The sequence below is a fragment of the Vombatus ursinus genome, unplaced genomic scaffold (genome assembly GCF_900497805.2).
Source record: "Vombatus ursinus unplaced genomic scaffold, bare-nosed wombat genome assembly UNPS02014779.1, whole genome shotgun sequence".
Taxonomy (NCBI): domain Eukaryota; kingdom Metazoa; phylum Chordata; class Mammalia; order Diprotodontia; family Vombatidae; genus Vombatus; species Vombatus ursinus.
In genome coordinates, this window is record NW_020954557.1 from 14,678,750 (window position 1) to 14,701,370 (window position 22,621).

The 22,621-nt window shown below is 36.3% G+C and overlaps 1 protein-coding gene across 1 annotated transcript in view; it reads left to right on the forward strand.

The window, feature by feature from the left end:
• DNAH7 (dynein axonemal heavy chain 7) overlaps nt 1–22,621 on the forward strand; it is a 265,553-nt gene that overhangs the window by 97,781 nt on the left and 145,151 nt on the right. The window contains exons 25-32 of the mRNA XM_027866000.1: nt 476–574; nt 4,319–4,567; nt 7,635–7,784; nt 11,077–11,259; nt 11,678–11,854; nt 12,342–12,473; nt 12,792–13,016; nt 14,719–14,916. Of these exons, the coding sequence (XP_027721801.1) occupies nt 476–574; nt 4,319–4,567; nt 7,635–7,784; nt 11,077–11,259; nt 11,678–11,854; nt 12,342–12,473; nt 12,792–13,016; nt 14,719–14,916 (1,413 nt within the window). The remainder of the gene's footprint in view (nt 1–475; nt 575–4,318; nt 4,568–7,634; nt 7,785–11,076; nt 11,260–11,677; nt 11,855–12,341; nt 12,474–12,791; nt 13,017–14,718; nt 14,917–22,621) is intronic.

Sequence of the window (22,621 nt, forward strand, 5' to 3'; positions counted from 1 at the left end):
TGTAAGTTGACAGTTTTAAGGTCAATTGAAATACTTTCAATAATATAAAAAGCTTGAATTTAACATGCTGTACTCAAATTCAAATAAATCCATATTTTTAATTGCTAGGAAATAGGACTAGACAAGTTACATAAACTCTCAGTGTGCTAGACAACTCTTTCGTGGCTAAGTTGCTGAATTGCATCAGAGAGATTTTTCACATGGGAAATTCCTTTCATACATAAGACAATGGATTTGGAACTGAAAAAGAAAAAAAAATAAAGATTACTAAAGTAAAATAAAAATATTATATAAATTCTGTCTGTATTGAATTATAGATATCTAAGTAGAAAGTGTATAGTAATCCTTCAATTGATCCAAAGGTAAAATAAGACCATATTTAAAAATTAAAATTCTGCATTTAATTTCTAATTTGTTCTTATTAAAAGTATCAAAAATTAATGTGCTAAATAAATGATAATGAATTCATTTTCAGCTGAAATATCCAAATGAAAATGAAGAAATTTTGCTGCTTAGATCCATCATAGATGTGAATCTGCCAAAATTTTTGTCCCATGATCTACCACTTTTTGAGGTAAGAACATTAATTGGTATAATGCATTAAAATCTTTATAATATTACATTTATCAAACACCTCAATGTGTCAAACTCTATATTGGATATTTTACAAAACAAGTGAAAATAGTCTTTGCTCTATAAAACCACTTAGACCAAAAAAAGTGTTCTATCTTTTATTTGATATGTGCTCTACTAGCTATGTTGAATCAGATATAAGTCAGCAATTTAGGTCATTTATGAATTTAATAATTTCATTTTCTAGTCTTTGGTGCATAATTTTGGCAGTGTTTATATTGAAGCTTAAAAAAACTTTAAGATAGAGATTCAGCTATAGTTTAATACTAAGGAAAAATATCTTAAAATTAAAGTTAAAATTATTTTTATTTCCTTAAATAAAAGTACTGGAATTTATAGGAATGTGTAAGATAAAATTAGGTTTAACAATCTTGATGTTTTTCAGTAATAGATATTGAAAATTTGACCAAAGATGTCAGAATAATAAGAGATTTAAAAAATGTTACTTTCCCTCATCCTCCAATTTCTGTAGGAAGAATTAAGGAAAAAGAGAAATTCATGCAAAATGTGTACTCCTCAGGGGCAGCTAGGTGGCGCAGTGGATAGAGCTCTGGCCTTGGAGTTAGGAGTTAGGAGGACCTGAGTTCAAGTCTGGTCTCAGACACATAACACTTACTAGCTGTGTGACCCTGGGCAAGTCACTTAACCCCAATTGCCTCACCAAAAAGCAAAAAATAAAATAAAATAAAATATGTACTCCTCAGATTTTCCCAGATACCTGTATTTTAGGTTCTGTATATAGGCAGAGGTACAGCTAGAACAGGCCTTTGCTCAGGGACCCCACCTTTCCATCAGGCTAAATTGCCTCCCACCTGGCATGGAGACTTGGAACAACACAAGGGTTAGGGCTGGGGTGGGAAATCAGCAGCAATGGCAGAACAAGCTGACTTGCAGAACAAACTGACTTAAAACCCCACTGTGCTAGTTATCCCATTTGACCCTTACAGCTGTGGGAGGCAGTTGCTATTATTATCCACATTTTAAAGATGAAGAAATTGAGGAAAACAGAGGTTAAATAATTTTTCCAGGGTCACGTAGCTAGTAAGTGTCTGACTCCGGATTTGAACTCAGGTCTTCCTGATTCTGGGCCCAGGGCTCTATCCGCTATGCTACCTATCAAATCCTTTGTCAGCAGCCTCCTCTCTTCCTTTGAACGTAACACCTTTCTGTTTAGATTCTTGATACTTTCACCCATAAAAATATATAGTGACAGAGTGCTGAGCCTGGAGTCAAGAAGACCTGAGTTCAAACCCATCTCAAACACTTACTAGCTGTCACTTAACTGAGGCAAGTCTGCCTCAGTTTCCTCAACTATAAAATGTGAATAATAATAGCACCTACTTCATAGGGTTCTTGTGAGAGTCGAACGAGACAATATTTGTAAAATGTTTAGCACAATGCCTGGCACACAGGAGCTAAATATATGGTTATTCCCTTTCCTTCCCCCCTTGAAAAATTCCAAGTCATTCTCTCTCTTCTGTAGTAACTTCAATATTTGGCTAAATGTCTTCTTTACCTTAATCCCTTCCCCCTTTGAGCATCTTGAACTGCATATTCCTCACCCTTTTCAATCCCCTTGACCTTTGTCACTAGTCTACTTCATCTTAGACCTTTGCTTCCTTTTACTGCTTGTATTTACTTCGAACCCCAGAATTCTAGCCTTTGTTCTATGTGTAGGGAGCTATTCAAAGAATATGTGTCAAGCAGCTGAAGAAAGATCTGGGTCTGGGAGAGCATTTCCATTAAGAAGGGGACCAGAACAATAGGTACTCCATAAAACCCACATTTAAAAACCAGTATCAAAGCAACTTTTCTTGACAGTGCAACCACTTTCTCAGTAGACTTAGGGCTCAAGTACTTGCCTATTGCAGATTCCAAATTCTAGGAATACCAGGCCATTAGATAGAATATAGTGGTCTCACCTATTTCCTCAGTACTTCAGAGATCTGTGATTTCATTGATATGGGTATTTCTTCCTGTGATAAAGATTGCAACCTTCTGTGATTAACTAGGTGATCTTCGAGATTTACTGTAGAGGAAAAAATCATTGCCCTACGTCAGTCTGATGATGAGCCTCTCTCAAAATTTAGCTAGGCTAGTTTTTGGATAATAGACATATTACATACATTCTGTCACTAGCCTTGGACTAGTCTTCTCAAAAAATACAAAAACCTATAGGTTTTCTTATGGGTCGTCATACCCCACAGTCTGAGTACTCTGATCCTGACAAGGGAGAAGGCCAAACAATTTGGGGAATCCAAAAAGATAGAAGGCTTTCTCCTACTCTTTTACACTCAGGATGGGTTAGCTTTACATTCGTTAAGAGCTTAATTTGTCCATAACAAAAAAGAATAGTTTTCATTAGAGAGGAGATGGGGAATATTTATATTGCCATGATAGTTATAAAGTTACTAGTGTAAGGGAAGGACTAGAATGGAGGGCCCCATGTGTGTAGAAGGGCCCACCTGTGGTGAGAGGCTGTCCTCATTTGTCTCAAAGGGAGGCAGAATAGACATCCCTAGCTTCTTCTTCACCCACCCTTTTCCAAGGAAGATTTTCATTCCTTCCAGGAGGGGAAGTAGGAGGTTGGGGCCAGAAGCCACTACTCTATTCTCTTCAGAGAGAGGGGTACTGGGCTAGAGGTATATCAATCTGCTTCCTTAAATATTGTTCATCTAGGGGATATGATTATGTTCCATCTAACTTTTTGTTGCTTTGTCATTTGGGGGACAAGGGAGACCCCAAGCTTGATACCTTACCCACCTAATATCAGTTCTATAATGAACACAGAGAATAACAAAGAAACCCATTTATCCAAATCATACCAAAACAGAAACTAGAGAAGGTATACATAACAGAATATACACCAGACAGCACAGAGTGAAGGAGCTCTTCCACTGGGAGCAATATAACTTAGCTCAACCAATCACCTAAGGGGAAGTTCCCCAAAATCTCTAGTGTAGCAAGCTGGGAACAGGGACATGATGGAGACTGCCTGCTCCTCTCATGTCTTTATTTCCACAGTCTCTTCCTTTAGTCACCTGAAGTGGCATTGGCAATTGTCAGTCTTCTCTCTTGAAGTTCAAAGAAGACTCTCACTTGGATAGTTCTGAAGGGAAAGTCCTGCTTGAAGGTTCCCAAAGGAGGGACTAGCTGAGAATTGAAGCTGTCATCTTTCACTAGCTCCGCTAATGAGGAGAGAATCCCATACCAATGGGCTTGGGACAGGGGTTATACCAGCAAATTGAGAATGCAGATTCATATTGTTTTGGCATTGAGCATTTAAAAAAATAAATTTTAAATGTTTTAGGGCAAAATTAAGTAATTATATTTTGTATATAAATCTAATTAATACTAGTCAAATAGCCTTTTGTTAATTTAAAACAATTAGCTTTCTGAATGATGCCAAGGTAGTTGCATATTGGTTATGATTTTTGAAAAATATTTCTATCACCACACCTAGAAGCACACATATGCATTTGTTTTCATGTATACATTTGCCTATATTTCTTTTAAATTAGGTAATATGCTGCTGTCATACTATTAAAATGGTATATTGTTAAATACTTTTACATTACATGAATTTAAATGTTATCTATATTAGGTATTAGAACTAGCAAAATTTTAGCATCTTTGTGTATCACAAAATATAATAAATATATACATTGAAATATTCCCTTGGCAGGGAATTACTTCAGATTTGTTTCCTGGAGTGAAGTTGCCTAAACCAGATTACAATGATTTAATGGCAGCTATTAAAGATAATTGTGATGAAATGAATTTGCAAATGACCAAATTCTTTTATGAGAAGATCCTACAAATATTTGAAATGATGATTGTACGCCACGGTTTTATGATTGTTGGAGAGCCATTTGGAGGAAAGACAAGTGCATATCGAGTTTTAGCTGGTGCCTTGAATGACATTTGTGAAAAGGTAGGTACTTCATGAGCTAAATGTAGTTCACCAGGGTTTTTTTTGATGAAAGTGTTTTGTGGTATAAACATTGTATTAGCAAAACAAAGATGACATTGCAATATTTTGGTAGAACCCCTTTATGTTCAGTACTTCAAAAATGTTTAATTTCTTCAGTATGTACTAATTTAGCATCTGCTATGTGTATAACAGTGTGCTGGGTACTGAAGAAGTTTAAGACACACTGCTTTCTAAGAACTTAATGTAGTTTGTAACTTTATAATGCAGTTTAGGGATACAAGATACAAATACAAGGCTAATTCTAGACACACGCACAAGGCTTAAATGAGTGATTGTTATTGTTCAGTCATTTGGTCATGTCTGACTCTTTGTGACCCCTTGGGGTTTTCTTGACAAAGATGCTGGAGAAGTTTGCCATTTCCTTCTCCTGTTCATTTTACAGATGAGGAAACTGAGGCAAACAGGGTTAAATGACTTGCTCAAGGTCACACAGCTCATAAGCATCAGAGACCAGATTTGAACTCAAGTCTTCCTGACTCCAGTCCCGGCACTCTGTCCTCTGTGTCACCTAGTTGCCCCAAATGAATGATATGGACAATTAAATTCTATGGAAATACATATAAGGAGAAAATCAGTGCAAGGAAGGCATTGTGGTAGTGACAAAACAAAACTTGAGATAAACTCTCAAGGATAGTTAGGATTTGAGTTGTTAAATAAGAAGAAGATGGATATAGTGAGACAGTAATTCTAACATCTGACTAATATGTAATGCTTTAAGGTTTTTTTGTAAAGAGCTTTACTTACATTATTTCAAAACAACTCTGTAAGGTAGGTGCTATTAGGACTATTATCTCTACTTTAGAGAAGAAGAGATTTAGGCAAAAGAATAATATAAATAGTTTGAAGTTGGCAATGATGATACTGTATTCAGTGGCTATTGAGGAACATAACCTGGATCAAACAAAAGATTCACATCAGGAATTGGTGAAAGAGATTATACCATAATAGGAGATGTACTATCTAGGATTCAGAAGACCTAGGCTCTAATCCTTGTTCTTCCACTGTTCTTGAAGCTTTGTGACCTTGAGCAAGTCATTTCACATCTATGACATCCATTTTCATCAAATGCAAATTGAGAAGGACTTTGTAGAAAGAAATACATATTTCTATATATAGAGATGGATGGAATATTTGTTAAATGTTTACTGTGTGCCGAGCACTGAGAGTTAAATACAAGTTAAAAACAAGATAGCCCCTGCCTTCAAGGTGCTTACATTGGGGGAATATGACTTATAAAAGGTGCTGGGAATCAGAGGCTGCTAATCAAGTTTGGAGAAAAATATTTAAAGTGGCTGGTGCCTTAAATGGCTATTTGGAGATGAATTTACCACCAGCAGAGGAAAGTGTATAATTGGAGGCAATACTAGTGAGAATATGCCAATCTAGCGGTTGAGAAAAAACCTCAGGGAATTTACTATAAAATAAAAATAAATCTGAGTGTGAAATTTTACAATTTTATGATTGCATAAGTTTGGATAGGTAGAGTGGTAGCATAGACTTAAAGAAGTAATTGACCTTTCAGAAGCAGTATGAGCTGGCACTTGCTGTGCAGATTAGTATCTTTTAATTTATTAAACCAGAGGTGATAGCTTGATTCAGAGTCTTTTCATTGAATTGGGCAAAGCTGTTCATGAAGGAACAGAACCCTGTTTTCAAGTCCTATCTACTTATTGACTTAAATAGTATTAGATAGCAGACAAAGATGTTCAAAGCTCTGTGGTGTCTGGATATTTATGACTTATGAATGACCTCCTTCCAAGGAAGGGGAGATAAGATATATGTGTATATATATGTATGTATATATATATATATATATATACACACACATATACGTGTGTGTGTGTGTGTGTGTGTGTGTGTGTGTGTGTATTGAGGGAGAGGGTCAAATAAAGGAAGGGCACTTGAAAGGTGGAAAGCTTCCACTTTTCCCAGCAGTCAGTATAGGAACAAAGTATGGCATTGCAGACTAGGTGTTTAAAATTAAATTGGAAAAAAAGAAGAAGAAACATGCATTCACCATAAGGCAGTTTCACCATAAGGCATAGCCTGAGGACTTGAGATAATTGTTAATATATTCTTAAAACTTACTTTTTGAAAATCTTGTTTTTCTGTATTTGTATATTTATTTTTGTTTCCTGTTTTGTACATGCCTAACTTGATACTCTTAAAAAACTTCTTGGACTCTGTCATGTCTTAAGAGCTTGGTCAGGAACAGTCAGATGAGAAGAATCTACAAGAAGGCATTAGCATTAATATTTGTAGCTGCTATGTCATACTATTCACTCGTACATTTCAATGTGTAGTTTATTGGATCTTTTAAGTTGGAATTGTTACCCTCTTTCATCTTAAACTTGTAAAGCTAATTTTTTTAAACTCAAGTGTAGAAATTTACATTTGCTTTTTATTGAATTTTGTTATTTCCTTTGGCCTATGGCTCTAGCCAAGCTAAAATGGGAAAACCCACTCTTTTCTGGTTATTTATGCCACTCCAGCCTGAGCATGCAGATTGTTATTTTAGAGCATATGGCTGAGTGCATTTTTTGGAGGGCAGCTCATTGTAAGACTCAGCATCCTAAGTAATGCTGTCTCTACACTGTCTAGCCATATGGTCCTTCACTCCTGATGTTGAGAGATTTTTGTCCTGCTCCATAACTGAGCCAGCTGCCATTGACCCAAGGGATGTAGATATTTAGGACAGAATCCCTTCATGGGTCTCAGTTAATCCTGGGGGACTGGAAGAAATAAAGGTCTAGTTGGTTAAGTCACCAGAAGGTTGGTGACTTAGAATAATTGCTACCTTATGAGCAAGTCACTCCTTAGACTCCTTTCTGAGATAGGATAATACCATAGTAGGAAAAGTACAAGCCAGAAATGCCAATTCTCATACATCCCTCTATACCATCATCTTTAGTTTAATGAACTACTTTCCAAGTAGTTGACGAAAATACAGTAGAGAGTTGGACCCATATATTCTATATGTGACATAAACTATTTTTTTTACATCAAGGGATTGATGGAAGAAAACAAAGTTCAAATTACTGTTATAAATCCCAAGTCAATAACTATGGGTCAACTATATGGACAGTTTGACTTAGTATCTCATGAATGGTCAGATGGCATCCTAGCAGTAAGCTTTAGAGCATTCGCTTCTTCTCAGGTAAGTATTGTATATTTTACCTTTGTATTACAATGAAAGCCATGATATTGTTATAAAAATTATTTATTGTATGATTTTTTGGTTTTGCAATCATTTTTAAAATTTGCATGTATAATTTGTGATGTCCATCTACAAAAGATTGGCAGTCGCAGAGCTTAGCTTTTCTTTGCATAGGTCATGGATATGGGCACTGTAATCACCTATAAGGCTGTTAGGGGAACTGGCATTGTGCACATAGTCAGTGGGAAAGTATAGAGAAGAGAGAGGAAAAGAAAATGAGTGAGAGGAGAGAGGCACAGGTAACCCAGTAACTATAGACCAAAAGTACCATCGAAGTACCCCAGAAGAGCTCAATTAGCTACCACAATAACATTCCTTTTCTACTCATTTCTTCTGTTTGCTCTCACTTCTGTCTTTAGTTTTCTTTAATTGCACTCTAATAATAATAAATGAAGGGTTCATTCACAAATCTTTGAAAAGTGCTGATTTTCCATAGAAGGAGAAGTTATAGAGGATTTACCAGTTCCCACCTCTTTTGGGAGTGGGGAGTTGAGGAAAGGAGTAATGTGTGCCTGCTGCTAACTCTGTGGAGTAGTTAATGCCATTTACAAGTTACAGGGTTTTGCAAAAAGGCTTCTGGTAGATACATGGTTTTTTCCAAGGGCCAAATTCCCAAGACTACACCCAGTACAATGCCCCCATATCCCTTCACAGAACATCTTTCACAGAACCCATAGGAGCATTCATCAGTGGGAACCCACCACCCTCCCCCAACACAAGGACTCCCTCTCAGTCATTTCCCTTTCCTCCTCACCAACTCCCTAGCAGAGTTGTTTTCCTGAGAGAACACAGAGGTCCTTTGTGAGAGACCACAGGGGTCTCTAATAGTCTATCAAAGTAGGCTAAGTTTAGAGCTTGGATTTCCTTAGGTGTCAGTGTTGGGTTTCAGAGGGCAAGTAAAACATTTATATGAGGCAAATGACCAGGAAAGTCTCTGTAAGAAGAATCCAGCAGGGAAAACATGGATTTTAGGATTTATAAAATGGCAGAAACTATCAATGGAACAGAGTTAGAAGGGGTCAAGGAACTCATCAAGTATCTGGGCAACAGGTAGTTGAGTACCTAGGTATGAATAGAGGCAATAGGGGTCAGAAAGCAGGGAAAGACACTGATAATTACTATTAGCAAGAATGAGCTGACTACATTTTGAAATAGAGGTTTCTTATAATACTTCTTGCCTACGGCCAGACCTGGTCCTAGCTTTTGGGCAGATCCAAACCCAAAGGCTGAAACAAGTAGGCCCTTAGAATTCTATTTAACACACATCTATTAAACAACTGCTGTATATAAGGCATTGTATGTAACAGGGTATATGAGGTGTTTAGGTAGGATTAGCACCTATGGTGTTAAGGGCTTGCTGAGCCCTTTTCAGGGCTGCTCATCCACCTTTGGGGTCCACCTGTCACCCATCTCTCACCTGTGGCTCCAAGAAGCTGTAGCATGCATAGTGGCCACACCCTGGTAAAACCATCTTGGCAGAAGGGCCAAGGTAACTTACAGGCCTCAAACCTGTGGTGAATTAGGGATTGTCTACCCCAAGCATGTGAAGACTCCCTTGTGGCAGAATGGGTGAAAGAGAACAGTCTCTTCCAACGGCCATGAAGGTGGTGGAAGCAGGCACTGTGGAGCTTGGTCAGACACTGAAGATCATCCACTACATCCTGAGCCATCACCAGGGATCTTGATTTTTGTCTTGCTCCTGGACTTTGATGACTCTGAAGAGAAAGTGAGGCTGATGACTTAGTGCAACTCTGCCTCACTTCAATCCATTTCACATGCAAGTCAATACATTACCCTCATGATATCATTGATCTTTTTCAAAAACAAAGGACAAACAACAACAGTAATTGTATTTAACACTTAGTTTTCAGATTTGAAAAAACAACAGTCCCTTCCTTTCAGGAATTTATGATCTAATAGGTCATGTACATAAATAAGTGTAATGTAAGGCAGTGGGGTTAAGCACAGAAGAGAGAACTACACTAAGCACTCTAAGAGAGTTCTGGATGGAAGAGATCTCACCTCTCTTTCCATGACTACCTTCAGTATTCAACTCAAATCCCAGTTTCTATAGAACCTTCTATTACCCTACCCAGATGTTAATGCCTTTTCCTCTGAAATTACCTTCCATTTACTCTGCATATATCTTGTATATATCTAGTTTTTACATATTCTCTCCCTCATTAAATTGTCTTGAAGGCAGGGCAGTGTTTTTTGCTTTTCTTTGTATTTCCGGTGCTTGCTATAGTGCCAGACACATAGTAAACAATAAGTATTGGTTGACTGAGGCTTTAAGCCTCAGGTATCAGAGAAGACTTTACGGAGGAGATGTTCCCTGAGCTGGGCCTTGAATGAGAAAGATTTTAGCAGGTGTGGAGGTGTGGAGAAAATGTCCCAGGAATTGGGAATGGCCTACATGAATGTGTGGAGCTGGGAGAGTACAGAACAAGAACTGGGAATAGTTAAGAGTCTAATTTGGCTGGAATGTATAGCATAGTGTTTGAAGGTGAATATTATGAAGAAGGCGAAATAAGAAAACAGTAGAATGGCAGCAGCCATTACTACTTTAACTAAAAATCCATACTGGTTGATGGGATGCTTCATATGCAAAGGTTAGCATGACTAGCACCTAGAGTCCTTTTGACCATTCTAATTTTAGAGATTATTCACGTATCTTAAAAATTTTTTAACAGCCTAATGAGATTGTCTTGGATAATATCTTACTTTCTAGGGCCATTTTTGTAAACGTAGGAAAGAACAGGTCACTTTATGTGTATTTGTCTGCATATGTACACACTTAGAGGGAAAGAAGGAAAAATGGTTTTAATAGAAAATTATTGATACATGAACTGGTAAACCATGCTAATGAGAATTCCTTTACTGTTTGGCTTTAGTACCAGATTTATTTTTCTAATCTTAAAGCACTATAAGGAATTCTGCAGATATGAGATCGAGAGAATATTGGCAATGATTAAATTTTAGCAACTTTAATTTGAGGAAAGATGCTATACATCTTGGTAGATTAATACCACAAATAGGTTTCTGTTAGGAGTATATTTATTTCAGTTGTAAATTGAGTCAGAGTGTACATTGACATTTTTCTGTGACTTTAATTTTCAGGATACTGTTGCTTTTGATTTTTATATATGAGTTTTGTAACTTTATTAATTATTGGTCTAATGTTAAAAATGTTATCATTTTCCTTGACCTTTGCCCCACATCTGTAATATAGTCTCCAGATAGGAAATGGTTGATTTTTGATGGGCCTGTAGATGCAGTTTGGATTGAGAATATGAATACTGTTTTGGATGATAATAAAAAGCTCTGTCTAATGAGTGGAGAGATCATCCAAATGTCACCACAAATGAGCTTAATTTTTGAACCAATGGATTTAGAAGTGGCCTCACCTGCTACGGTAAGTTCTTCAATTTTTTTTACTCATTTTTATAGAGTGTGAAATTTCCAATATGATGTGATAATTTAGTGATGTCTTTTAAATAAAAAATATTAGTGTAATCAGCAAATTATTTCCTCTAAGGAAATTTTTTCTTGACAAATATTATATTAAAATGAACAAAATATTTTATCTAATATACTGAGATTCCATGGCAAATTTGAGATTCAGAAATTATTTTCTTCTCATCTACTTCTAATCATGTTGGAAGTCATAGATTAAGAATTCAGACTAAAATTATCTTCAGAATACTTCTCAAAAATGTTTTTATGTTATCATAGATAATAATGTATAATATGTAATATGCAAATGTGCTTATTCGTTTCATAAATGTCATCTTGAAGATGAATAGTTATCTTCTCCTTATCTTCGCCAACAGGTTTCCAGATGTGGTATGATTTATATGGAGCCTCAGATGTTGGGCTGGAGACCCTTGATGTTATCTTGGTTAAATGTTTTACCTGTTGGGATCAGTGCTATTCAGAAAGAATTTATAATGGGCTTATTTGACAGAATAATCCCTGTTGCTATTGAATTTGTTAGAAAACATACGAAGGTAAGAAAACTGGAAGTTTGAAAGAACTTTTTTAAAAAAGAAAAATTAAAGTTAACCTAAAAAACATTTTTCCCAGTTAGCTGTTTCCTTCCATAACCTGGGTGCATATGCGAAAGCTTTTGAATTTCATGTAATCAAAATTATCTATTTTTTTATAATTGCCTCAATTCTTTATTTAGTTAAGAATATACCCCCTACCTATTGTTGTGAAATGTATGACTTCTGAATGAATGAGGATGTGGATATATCTTTAAGTGACCTAAAATGGGTTCTCATTAATTTATCATATTGATATAATCCTAACAGAGTTTTATGTTTTAAAGTGTAATTGCTTTCCTTGCAGATTTTTAGTGTATAGTGGTTGATTTTTTGTTTGTTTGTTTGCTTGCAAAATAAATTTAAAACAAGAATGCTGTGTTGGATTACTGCCTAAACTGAATGTGGTGCATGTTTGATGCCAAATTTAAATGCTTCTATTGTTTTTAAGGAATTGTCTCCCACATCAGATACAAATTTAGTTAAATCCTTAATGAATCTAATGGACTGCCTGTTGGATGAGTTTGCGGATGAAGCCAAAGCTAAGGTCAAAGGTGATAGTGAAGTTTACTCTTTGCTTGAGGTAAGAATGAGTATTTTTAGCAACTCGTTAGTTAAAAAACAAAAAAATATATATTTTCTTAATTCATCCATGTAACAGTCATCTTCCTACTGAATGTTGAAATTGAAGGGTAGTGTAGGTATTGAAGTTGAATAATTATATAGAGCATAAGAGGTGAAGCTTAGAAACCACAGTGTACTAGAATGCCACTATTGTTAGAACAGTTTATATTCTTCCTTTATTTTTTTTCGTGTGAATGATAAATACATTTAAAATTCTATTTGCAGTTTTCATAAAATATTTAAAGTATTTCTCTAAATGTATTTTTCACCAATATAGGGTATTTTTCTCTTTTCATTGACCTGGTCTCTTGGAGCTAGTTGTAAAGAGGAAGATCGATTGAGATTTGATAAAATTGTTAGAGAATTAATGGATGGTCCAATTTCAGATAAGACTAGAAATACATACAAATTGCTGAATGGTACTGAAAAGATTACTGCAAAACCCATAACTGTTCCATTTCCTGACGAAGGAACAATTTACGAATATCAGTTCATCAGTGAGGTGAGATTTCTGAAAGAAATGTTAACTTTCTTTTCTGAAAATCATATAGTATGATAATGACTGTGTTCACCAACACTTGTGTCAAGGTTTGCATATTGGTATATTTAGCTTTGTCAGATATACTTTTTTGTATACTTTTCAAAATTAAAAAAATATGATGTAATAATTGTAAAGTTGAGCTTTTGACTTCTTAAAATATAATAAAAGCTTTGATACCTTAATTATCCTATGGGCAAAAGCTAAATTAGCTGTTTCCTTATATTTATACAATGATCATCATCATCTTGTATCCAATAGTGTTTTATAATTTACAAAACACTTTCACATGCATACTCATTTGATCCTTACAGCTGAATGAGGTTATCAGGACAGTTATTATCTTGCCCATTTCACAGATAAGGAGAGATTAAATGTTTTATTGAAAGTCACAGAGATAGTATGTAATGGAGATGGGCCTGGTATTCAGATTTTCTGACTTGTAATCTAGTATTCTTTCCATTATACCATAGTGCCTATTATATGCATTAATAGGAAATTTTTGCAAATTTTTTGTATGGAAATCATCTTCCTTATAAATAAAATACAAGCTGTTTATAACTTAGTAGATAGTCTTGGGATTTGAGCCCTAGTCCTCCTGACCCCAAGTCTGGCACTCTCTCTGCTATGCCATGCTATTTCTTATAGATCTTCTATCTATATGACAAAAAAATGTATTGAGAAAAATAAAGGGGTACATGAAATTATTACTATTATTTTTTGGATCTGCCTTTTCTCATTAAAACAAGTGTTTCAGGGGCAGCTAGGTGGCACAGTAGATAGAGCACTGGCCCGGGAGTCAGGAGGACCTGAGTTCAAATCTGGCTTCAGACACTTGACACTTACTAGCTGTGTGACTCTGGGCAAGTCACTCAACCCCGATTGCCTTACCAAAAAGCAAAAAAACAAAAAACCATCAGGTTTTTGCTCATTTCTTTATGCCTTTATGAGTTAAAAATAAGCCAGGGCCTGAACCTCACTGTTGGGACTACACTTCAGGTTAAAACTTCTCATTTTTGAATCCCTTTATGTTTCTGTTTATAGACAAATTTTGTTGGCTAAATAATAGAGTTCTGTTAGAAACTTTTATTTTCTATAAATGTTAGATTTATAAATATGCTTTTATACAATAAAGTTTCAGTTTTTAGCCTCATTGATTTGACTCCAATTAAATTGTCACAGTAAAACCTTGTGGTTAGTCTCTCTTGCTCAGATGATCTAAGCTGATATTAAATCTATTAAAAAGGCACTATAATTTGTACTACTATGTTGTCCTTAGAGTCTAAGTGAAAAAATCATATGATTGACTTATAATTAATTACCTAATGAAATTCCATGCTGTTACTTAACCAATTGGTAAATCCAGTTTTCTCAATACTATTGATTAGGCTGAGATTTTTAATAGTTTTTAAAAATTTTTAAATATTTTTGTTTTAAATAGTTTTTAGCTCTTTCTCTTGCTTTATATAACAATATAATTTGCTTTTCTTCCTTGAATTTTTAAAATTTAAATCTAAAACCCAATATTGCTTATTTTAAGGATCAAGCAAATGTGGAAACATCTGATATTACAGTATGCATGTTTTCTCCTTTATAAAGTTGAGCTGAGCCTCTTTTTAAAAAATACTTTTGTAACACGCAATATTTGACTATTTGTGGAAAACAGGGGCTAGGACGATGGGAAGCATGGGTAGCCAGACTAAGATCAGCCCCTCCTATTCCTCGAGATGTGATGTTTAATGAAATCATTGTGCCAACTCTGGACACAGTTAGATATTCTACATTAATGGACTTGCTGACCACACATCAGAAACCTTCGATATTTGTGGGACCAACAGGAACTGGGAAGAGTGTCTACATCATTGTAAGTGTTATAGAAATTTTCATTTAAAAATGAATAGTATGACCTTCAAAATAGTGACAAAAGCTACTTGAAGGAGGTAGAGTGTGTATGTGTATGTGTGTGTGTGTGTGTGTGTGTGTGTGTGTGGGTTTGTAGCAATGGACTTGAAGTATTTTTATGCTTTTACCGAGGAGAATGTTGGGTAAGTAGTTATTAATTTTAATAACTATTAAAACTGATGTTCTATTGAGAGTCATTTTCTATCACTAATCAATAACCTCAATTACACAGGCATATAGCTCCCTTGAACTGTTTTTTTATTACGTGATATTTTGTGTCAGTCAATTTTATTATGTGTAAGTTATGACAATAATGTAATGCAATGAAATTTCATGAGCTGTTTGTAGAAAAAATAATAATAGCTAACATTTATGTAGCACCTACTATGTGCCAGGCCCTCTGCTAAGTGCTTTACAAATATTATCTCATATTATCTTCACGACAACTCTGGGAGGTAGGTGGTATTATTTTCCCCATTTTACAGATGAGGAAACTTCAGTGAACAGAGGTTAAGTAACGAGCCCAGGGTTACATAGTGCTAAAGAATGTTAAGGGGTCCCCTTAACTTGTTTTTTCGAGTTGCCATATTTTCTGAAAACATTGGACCTGGAGTGTGCAGGAGACTCTGAATATGTCAAGGATGAAGCCCCACCTTGAGCTGACATAATGTATTGTTTGCATCTCAAGCTGTACTCCCTGTGTGTCCTTGGGAGTCAAGACAGGTGCCAGTCAGTCTGCACTAGGCTAAGAAATTGCTTGTACAGCTAGGACCCTTGTAGAATAGCAGGTCATCACATCTTCCTAGTCTAGCAGTTCCCAAGGGACAAAAATGTGGCTTTTGCTGTTGCCTTGCTCCTCCCCCTCAGGGAGGGGTTTTATCCTTTTCCCATCTTTATTGTACCTTTCCCTCTCTCTCTCTCATGCTACACTCCTTTAGGTGGAGATTTGTGTTCCTTCCTCCTTCCTTTGTCCTAATGTCATAAATATGCAAACTTCTGTATGGATTGTGAACTCTTTGGGTTCCACATGTGTGTTCATTTCTCTTGTAATAAACCTAGTTTTCACATAAGTTTTGTGAAGTTGTGATTCCCTGTTGACAATAGCTAGGAAGTATCGGAGGCCAGATTTTAATTCAGATCTTCTTGACTCTAGGCCCAGCACTGCTTCACCAAACTGTCTCTTATTTGATGAGTTACTTTATTATCTCACTCCTGCTTCTAGCTGTCCTATTTTCAATGACAATTTCATCATTCTGTCTTTCATCCAGTTTCAAAACTTTTTTTTAGGCAATTGGGGTTAAGTGACTTGTCCAGAGTCACGCAGCTAGTAGGAGTCAAGTGTTTGGTCTGAGGCCAGATTTGAACTTAGATCCTCCTGACTTCAGGGCTGGTGCTCTGTCCACTGCGTCACCTAGCTGCCTCCAGTTTAAAAACTTTCATCTATTAAGTCTGCCGCTGTCTATCACTTCTGTCCTGTCCCTTCCATTTCCATTGCCAGTACCATAATCCAGGCCTTTGTTAGTTTGGCAGTAGTTTGCAAAGTGGTCATCCTGGCCATAATTGCTCCTCTATCTTAAACCTTTCTTTACACTGCTGTCAGCTTATCTACTTACAACCTATTTCTGATCAGACCATTCCCCTTCTAAAAAACTTTCTTGACTATCTATTGCTTATCAAATTAAGTGCTTACTTCTTTACCTGGCATTCAAAATTCCCTGTAATCTTTTCCTATTTTATCTTCCATTCACTTTACCTACTATTTCTACTTCCTACACTTATCCTATATGACAGTCAAAATGGTCTAGTGTCTAACAGCACAGCAGAATGGATGTCATAGGACTTGAGTTCAAATTCTTGTTCTGCTTCTTACTATGTTGTTGACCTTGATCAAATCATTTATCCCTTTTGGGTAAAATGAGGGGATTGGACTAGATGACCTTTACAGTTACTGCTCTAGAGTTATGATCTTGTGATCTGAACCTGCTCCCATGCTCTCTTGTCAGTGTACATTTGCTCATTTCATGCCCCCTTTCACCTCGAATGCCCTCTTTCTTATTTATGTCTATCTTCTTCATCCTTCAAATGCTACAGCTTTCAAAAACTCTTTCCTAATATAATCACAGCCAGATATTAGCTCTTCCTACTCTAAAGCTCTATAGGAAGAGTTCTTAACCTGGGGTACACGAAGCCCCAAGGGGCATATGGATAGATTTCAGACGGTCCTTCATGGACCCTCTTGAATGGAAAAACATACATCTTTACTTCAATTTAATTGGTTTCTTTTGTAATCCCTTATATTTTATTTTATGCATTTGAAAACATTATTCTTAGAAGAGATAAATAGATTTCACCAGACTACCAAAGGTATCTGTGACACAAAAAAAGGGTTGAAAACCCCTGTCCTGTAACATTTTATAAGAGTAATTGTCAAATTCTCCTTTGCATTATAGTTATTTGGGTACTTGTCATATCCTCATAATTCAGCTTATACCCTGCAAAAGTAGTGATTGTGTCTTACTCTTCTTTGTGCCTCTCACAGCAGCAGTACACAAAATAGATATTCAATGAAAACTTGTTGGATTGAATTATATGTGACTGAGATTGAATAGGAGCCAAGATAGGGACCATTTTACTCCCTGCTATCATCAGTGAAGTTGTATTAATACTTTGTCCAAACTTGTCCCTTCTCACTAGCAAACTCCCACTCTATTTATTCTCCCATTCTCAGTGATATTGAATCCACAGCTGCCTAATCTCCCTGCCCCCATCTCCTCCTTCTTGTTCTGTTGTACTCATCAGCCTCAACTCTACCCTAGATTCACTTCTGTTTTACCATACTAATGGCAGTATCAAAGGAAAGAAGGGGGCATATGAAGGTAAAATCAGACCATGGCAAGATTGGATATGGGGGTAAGAAAGAATGAGAAGCTGAGGATGACATGTAGGCAACAAGCCTGTGAGACTGGGAGGAAGGTGATGCCTTTGATAGTAATAGGGAAGTTAGGAAGGAGAGGAGAGTTTTGGGGAAAGATAATAATGAGTTCATTTTGGACATATTGAGTTTAAGATGTCTGTGGACTATCCAGTTTGAGATGTCCAATAGACAATTGGAGATGCAAGACTGGAGATCAGCAGAAAGGTTAGGGTTGAATAAGTAGATTTGAGAATAATCAGCATAGAGATGATAACTGAAACTATGGGAGGTGATGAGATCACCAATGAAACAGTATAGAGGAAGAAGAGAATAGGGCCCAGGACAGAGTCCAGTGGAGTACCCATGGCTGGTGTGCATAGCCTGGATGAGAATCCAGCAAAGGAGCCTGAGAAGGTGAGTCATCAGGTAGGCAGGTGGAGAGCCGGGAGAGAGTACTGTCCCCAAAACCTAGAGAAAGAGAGTATCAAGGAGAAGAGAATGATCATAAGTGTCATACTCTGTAGAGAGGTCTAGAAGGATGATGAATGAGAAAAGGTCATTAGATTTAGCAATTAAGAGATCACTGGTAAATGTGGAGAGAGCAGCTTCTGTTTAATGATGAGGTTGGAAGCCAGACTCTAGCAAGTTAAGAAAAGAATGAGAGGAGAGGAAGTGGCGGCACATGTTATAGACAACCTTCACAAGGAGGTGAGCCACAGAAGGCAGGAGAGATATGGAACGATAGCTTGTGGGGGTTGAGCAGATCAAGTGAAAGTTTTTGAGGATGGGAGTTTAAGGACAGTATCACATACTATAATTGCAAGCTATTCAGGAAGAATAATACTGATCACAAAATAAAATTATTAAAGCAACGCTGCTTTAGGGGCACATACAAATCTCATTTCGTAAGTGGCCCAAATGAAACATTAATAAAATCATGAAAAGGATTAATAATTTGGTTAACCACATTAATAAGATTTAGTAAGGATAAGGTGAGGGTGGGCAGCTAGGTGGTGCAGTGGATAGAGTACTGGGCCTGGAGTTAGGAAGACTCATCTTCTTGCGAACAAATCTGGCCTTAGACACTTTCTAGTTGTGTAACCCTGAGTAAGTAACTTAACCTTGTTTGTCTCAGTTCCTCATTTGTAAAACAAAAAGCTGGAGAAGGAAGTAGCAAACCACTCCGGTATCTTTGCCAAGAAAATCCCAAATGGGGTCACAAAGAATCAGACATGACTGAACAACAACAACAAAGGTGAGGGTACATGCTGATGGATAAATCTTAGGGAGATTTATAAGATGTTGGTTGTGTTAAACATCTGTATGTAGCTAATAAGGCCATAAAGCCATGTAATTTGCATATGTAATCCTGGTCCCAAAGCCTGACATTCTCTTTATTTGGTGGTTGTGCTCCATGCTTGTGTTTGAAAGGGTGGAACTGGTGAGAGCAGGAGAAGAGTGAGCTTTGTTCTCTCCCCTCTCTTCAAGAGTTTCAAGAAGAGCCTCAAGCTTCTTCAAATTTTTGGACCTGCTTTTAGTCTCTTCAGTCTTTTTTTGAGTTTTCTTTGAGTTGCTTTGGGCTCTGCAGTCACTTTGAATACTCCTGGCTTCTAGCTTCAGGAGAGGATGGGTGACACTAACCTCGTTTGAGTTTGCTGAAGGAGAAGACTCTGGGAGAAGCTAACATGAGAGGAGCTGGCAATCTCCATCATGTTCCTTTCCCTTGCTTGCTATATTAGAGACTCTGGGAATTTCTCCATGGATGAGAGCCAAGACTTTCTCTCTTGGTTGAGCTGAGTTGTCTCCCTCCCAATGGGAGAACTCCTTCACTCTGTATTGTCTGTTATATATCTTCTTATGTACACTTTCTCTGGTTTCTGTTTTGCTATTTAACTGGAATAAATGGGTTTCTTGACTACGTACTATGTGTATTCACTGTGGAACTGGTATTTGGTGGGAAAGGAGTCAAGCCTTGGATAGAAAGCTTGGAGTCCTCCTTTCCCCAATAATGAAGTAACAGTCAGAAGTTAGATTAAACCTGAAAATCACATCCCCCAGACTAATATATAAGGCACAAAAAGATACAATTTTATCTCAGTACTCCCTTTCTTATTGAGGTAGTGGTAGTACATAGTAGTAGTACATTTATATTTTATCATATCATACCCCCAATGTCCCCTAATTCCTGCTTCCCCTCCTGGCAGAATTAAAATTCACTTGGAAAAGGGTAGGGTTAGAAGAGGCAAAAGATGTCTACTCAGCTTCCATTTGAGCAACACAGCAACAGCCCCATGTTACATATGGGGGAACAGCCCTTGCCACACATAAATAATTAAGCTTAAAATTCAATTTAGCTTAAGACTCAAAATTGGGAGTCTCTGTGTTATAGAGGAGATTAAGAAAGTTGACCTGAAAGCTAAAAAGACATGGCTTCAAATTCCATCTCAGACTCCTACTGGCTCTGTCACCACGGGCAAGACACTTAACATCTCAGTGCTTTAGGAAATTTTCTAATTCTATAAATTGAAGAGAAGGTGCCAATCTGTTATACTTCTTCAGTGTTCCTCTTTCAGTAAGAGAAGTCCTTCTATTTGATTGTTAATTTAATTTCCTTAAAGACCCAAGACCTTTCTGTTTAACTAGTGGCCAAATAAATTGGCTTTAGATAACTTTGTAATGTTGTGATCACTAGCAAAACTGTACTTGGAATACATGTAAATTAAATATATTGTTTGAAGACTGTCTCTTATTTGACTATAGCTAAACACATATGCTGAGAGAGGATCAGCATACTTATAAAACCATGTCACCTAAAATAATTCTCTTAGAACTGAATTTAAGTTTTCCAAAGTTCTAACCTCATTATAGAATAATGTTTTTATTTTAAACACATTCTCCTGTGTTCTCAGATATAATTGTTTATAGTTTCAATTCCTAATCTATTTCATGTGTATGTCACATGAAATATATGATATGATATGATGTAACATGTATACAATATGATATGGTATTATATGATAAAATATAAATTATATTTGTGCTAGTTAGGCTATAGAGATCAATAATGTTTTAAGGGGCATTTTTCAGGAATGGAAGGAGTTGAAAAAAGGGAAACATATTTAGAGATTTAAATTCCAAATAACATTTTCAATGACTTCTGTATGGCTTTGAACTAAACACCACACTTTAGTAAATGAAGGGAAGAAGTAAAATATCAAGGAAAACAGAAATTATATGAGTATGTATGATAGTATGCTTAGTATGCTCCTGCCTCTTGTAAAGTACATAGAGTTTGTGTTGGATCTGCCCATAGCCATAATTAAAACTCGCCTGAATTAATTAAAGTTATGAATCAATCTCACAAGTCATAATTAAATAGTAATTTTAAAAATTCTACTATGATGACCCATCATGGCAAGGAAGTGACCCCAGGTATCACTAGTATTCCAGTGGTAGATCCTAGAGAAAGGAACCAATAATGGTAGTGTCAGCTGCCCAAGGACAAACCTAAGTTCTGCGTGATTCACCACCAAATTGACTGAATTGTGTGTGTGTGTGTGACAACTCCAGAAGAGGACTATCTACCAAATAATAAAGGACTTGCACTCTGTGTCAATGAAGTGAATGAGCACATGAGCACTTGAAATATTGAAGAATTTAGTTCATTTAGAAAAATTAGAATAACACAAGTATAAATTTTAAACTCTTGTATGAAGATAATACACACACAAAAATGATGTCTTATGTATTATATAATATATATTATGTAGTTAGTCAACTATAAAATTAATCAGTAGATATTTCATATTTCTTAGTTTAAAGAATAGAAACAATAATATTTGCAAGCATGCTATTGTATTACGGAAAGCAAAAAAAAAATGAAACCTAAATCAGTCATTAAAGAAATACAGTTAGGCTATAATTTACAGGAAGCCTTTCCCTCTTAATTCTAGTTCCTCCCTTCTGTTGATTATTATGCATTTAATCTGTATATAGCTTATTTGTATAGTTATTTTTGTATTATCTCTCCTAAACTGTGAGCTCCTCAAGGACAGACACTGTCTTTTGCCTTTCTTTGTATCTTCAGTGCTCATCATACAGTGCCTAGCATGTATTGTTGTTGTTGTTGAGTTGTTTTTCAGTCATGTCTGACTCTTTGTGACCTCATTTGGGGTTTTCCTGGCAAAGATACTGGAGTGGTTTGCCATTTCTTTCTCTAGCTCATTTTACAGATGAGGAAACTGCCCAGGGTCACACAGCTAATAAGTGTCTGAGATCAGCTTTGAACTCAGGAAGATGAATCCTCCTGACTCCATGGAGCTCTATCCATTCTACCACCTTGCTGCCCCACTTAGCACATAGTAGACCGTTAATAAATATTTGTTAACTGACTGACAAGTAGGCTTTTTCACTTTAATCAGTACAATGCTTGAAAGTGATTTTCAAATGTCACAGTATTCATGTGGAACATTTAAGTGATTAGATTATAAGGCAGATTATGTTAATCACATAATATTTTTGGCTTTGTTTTTCTTATTGTTTTGCCTAATAAGAAATTGGGGTTGGAGTGAGAGGGCAAGGGAAGATAGAGAAGGGATAGCAAAAACAAAACCAAAGAAAGGAAAGACTGTCATTGAGGGATTTTTTTTTTTAATGTAAAGAGAAGAGAAGAAAAGTTAGAATAAGACCAAACAAGCAGGGCAGCCTTGAAGCAATAAGTTGATCTTATTCTTAAAAAGAAACCAGGCTGTAG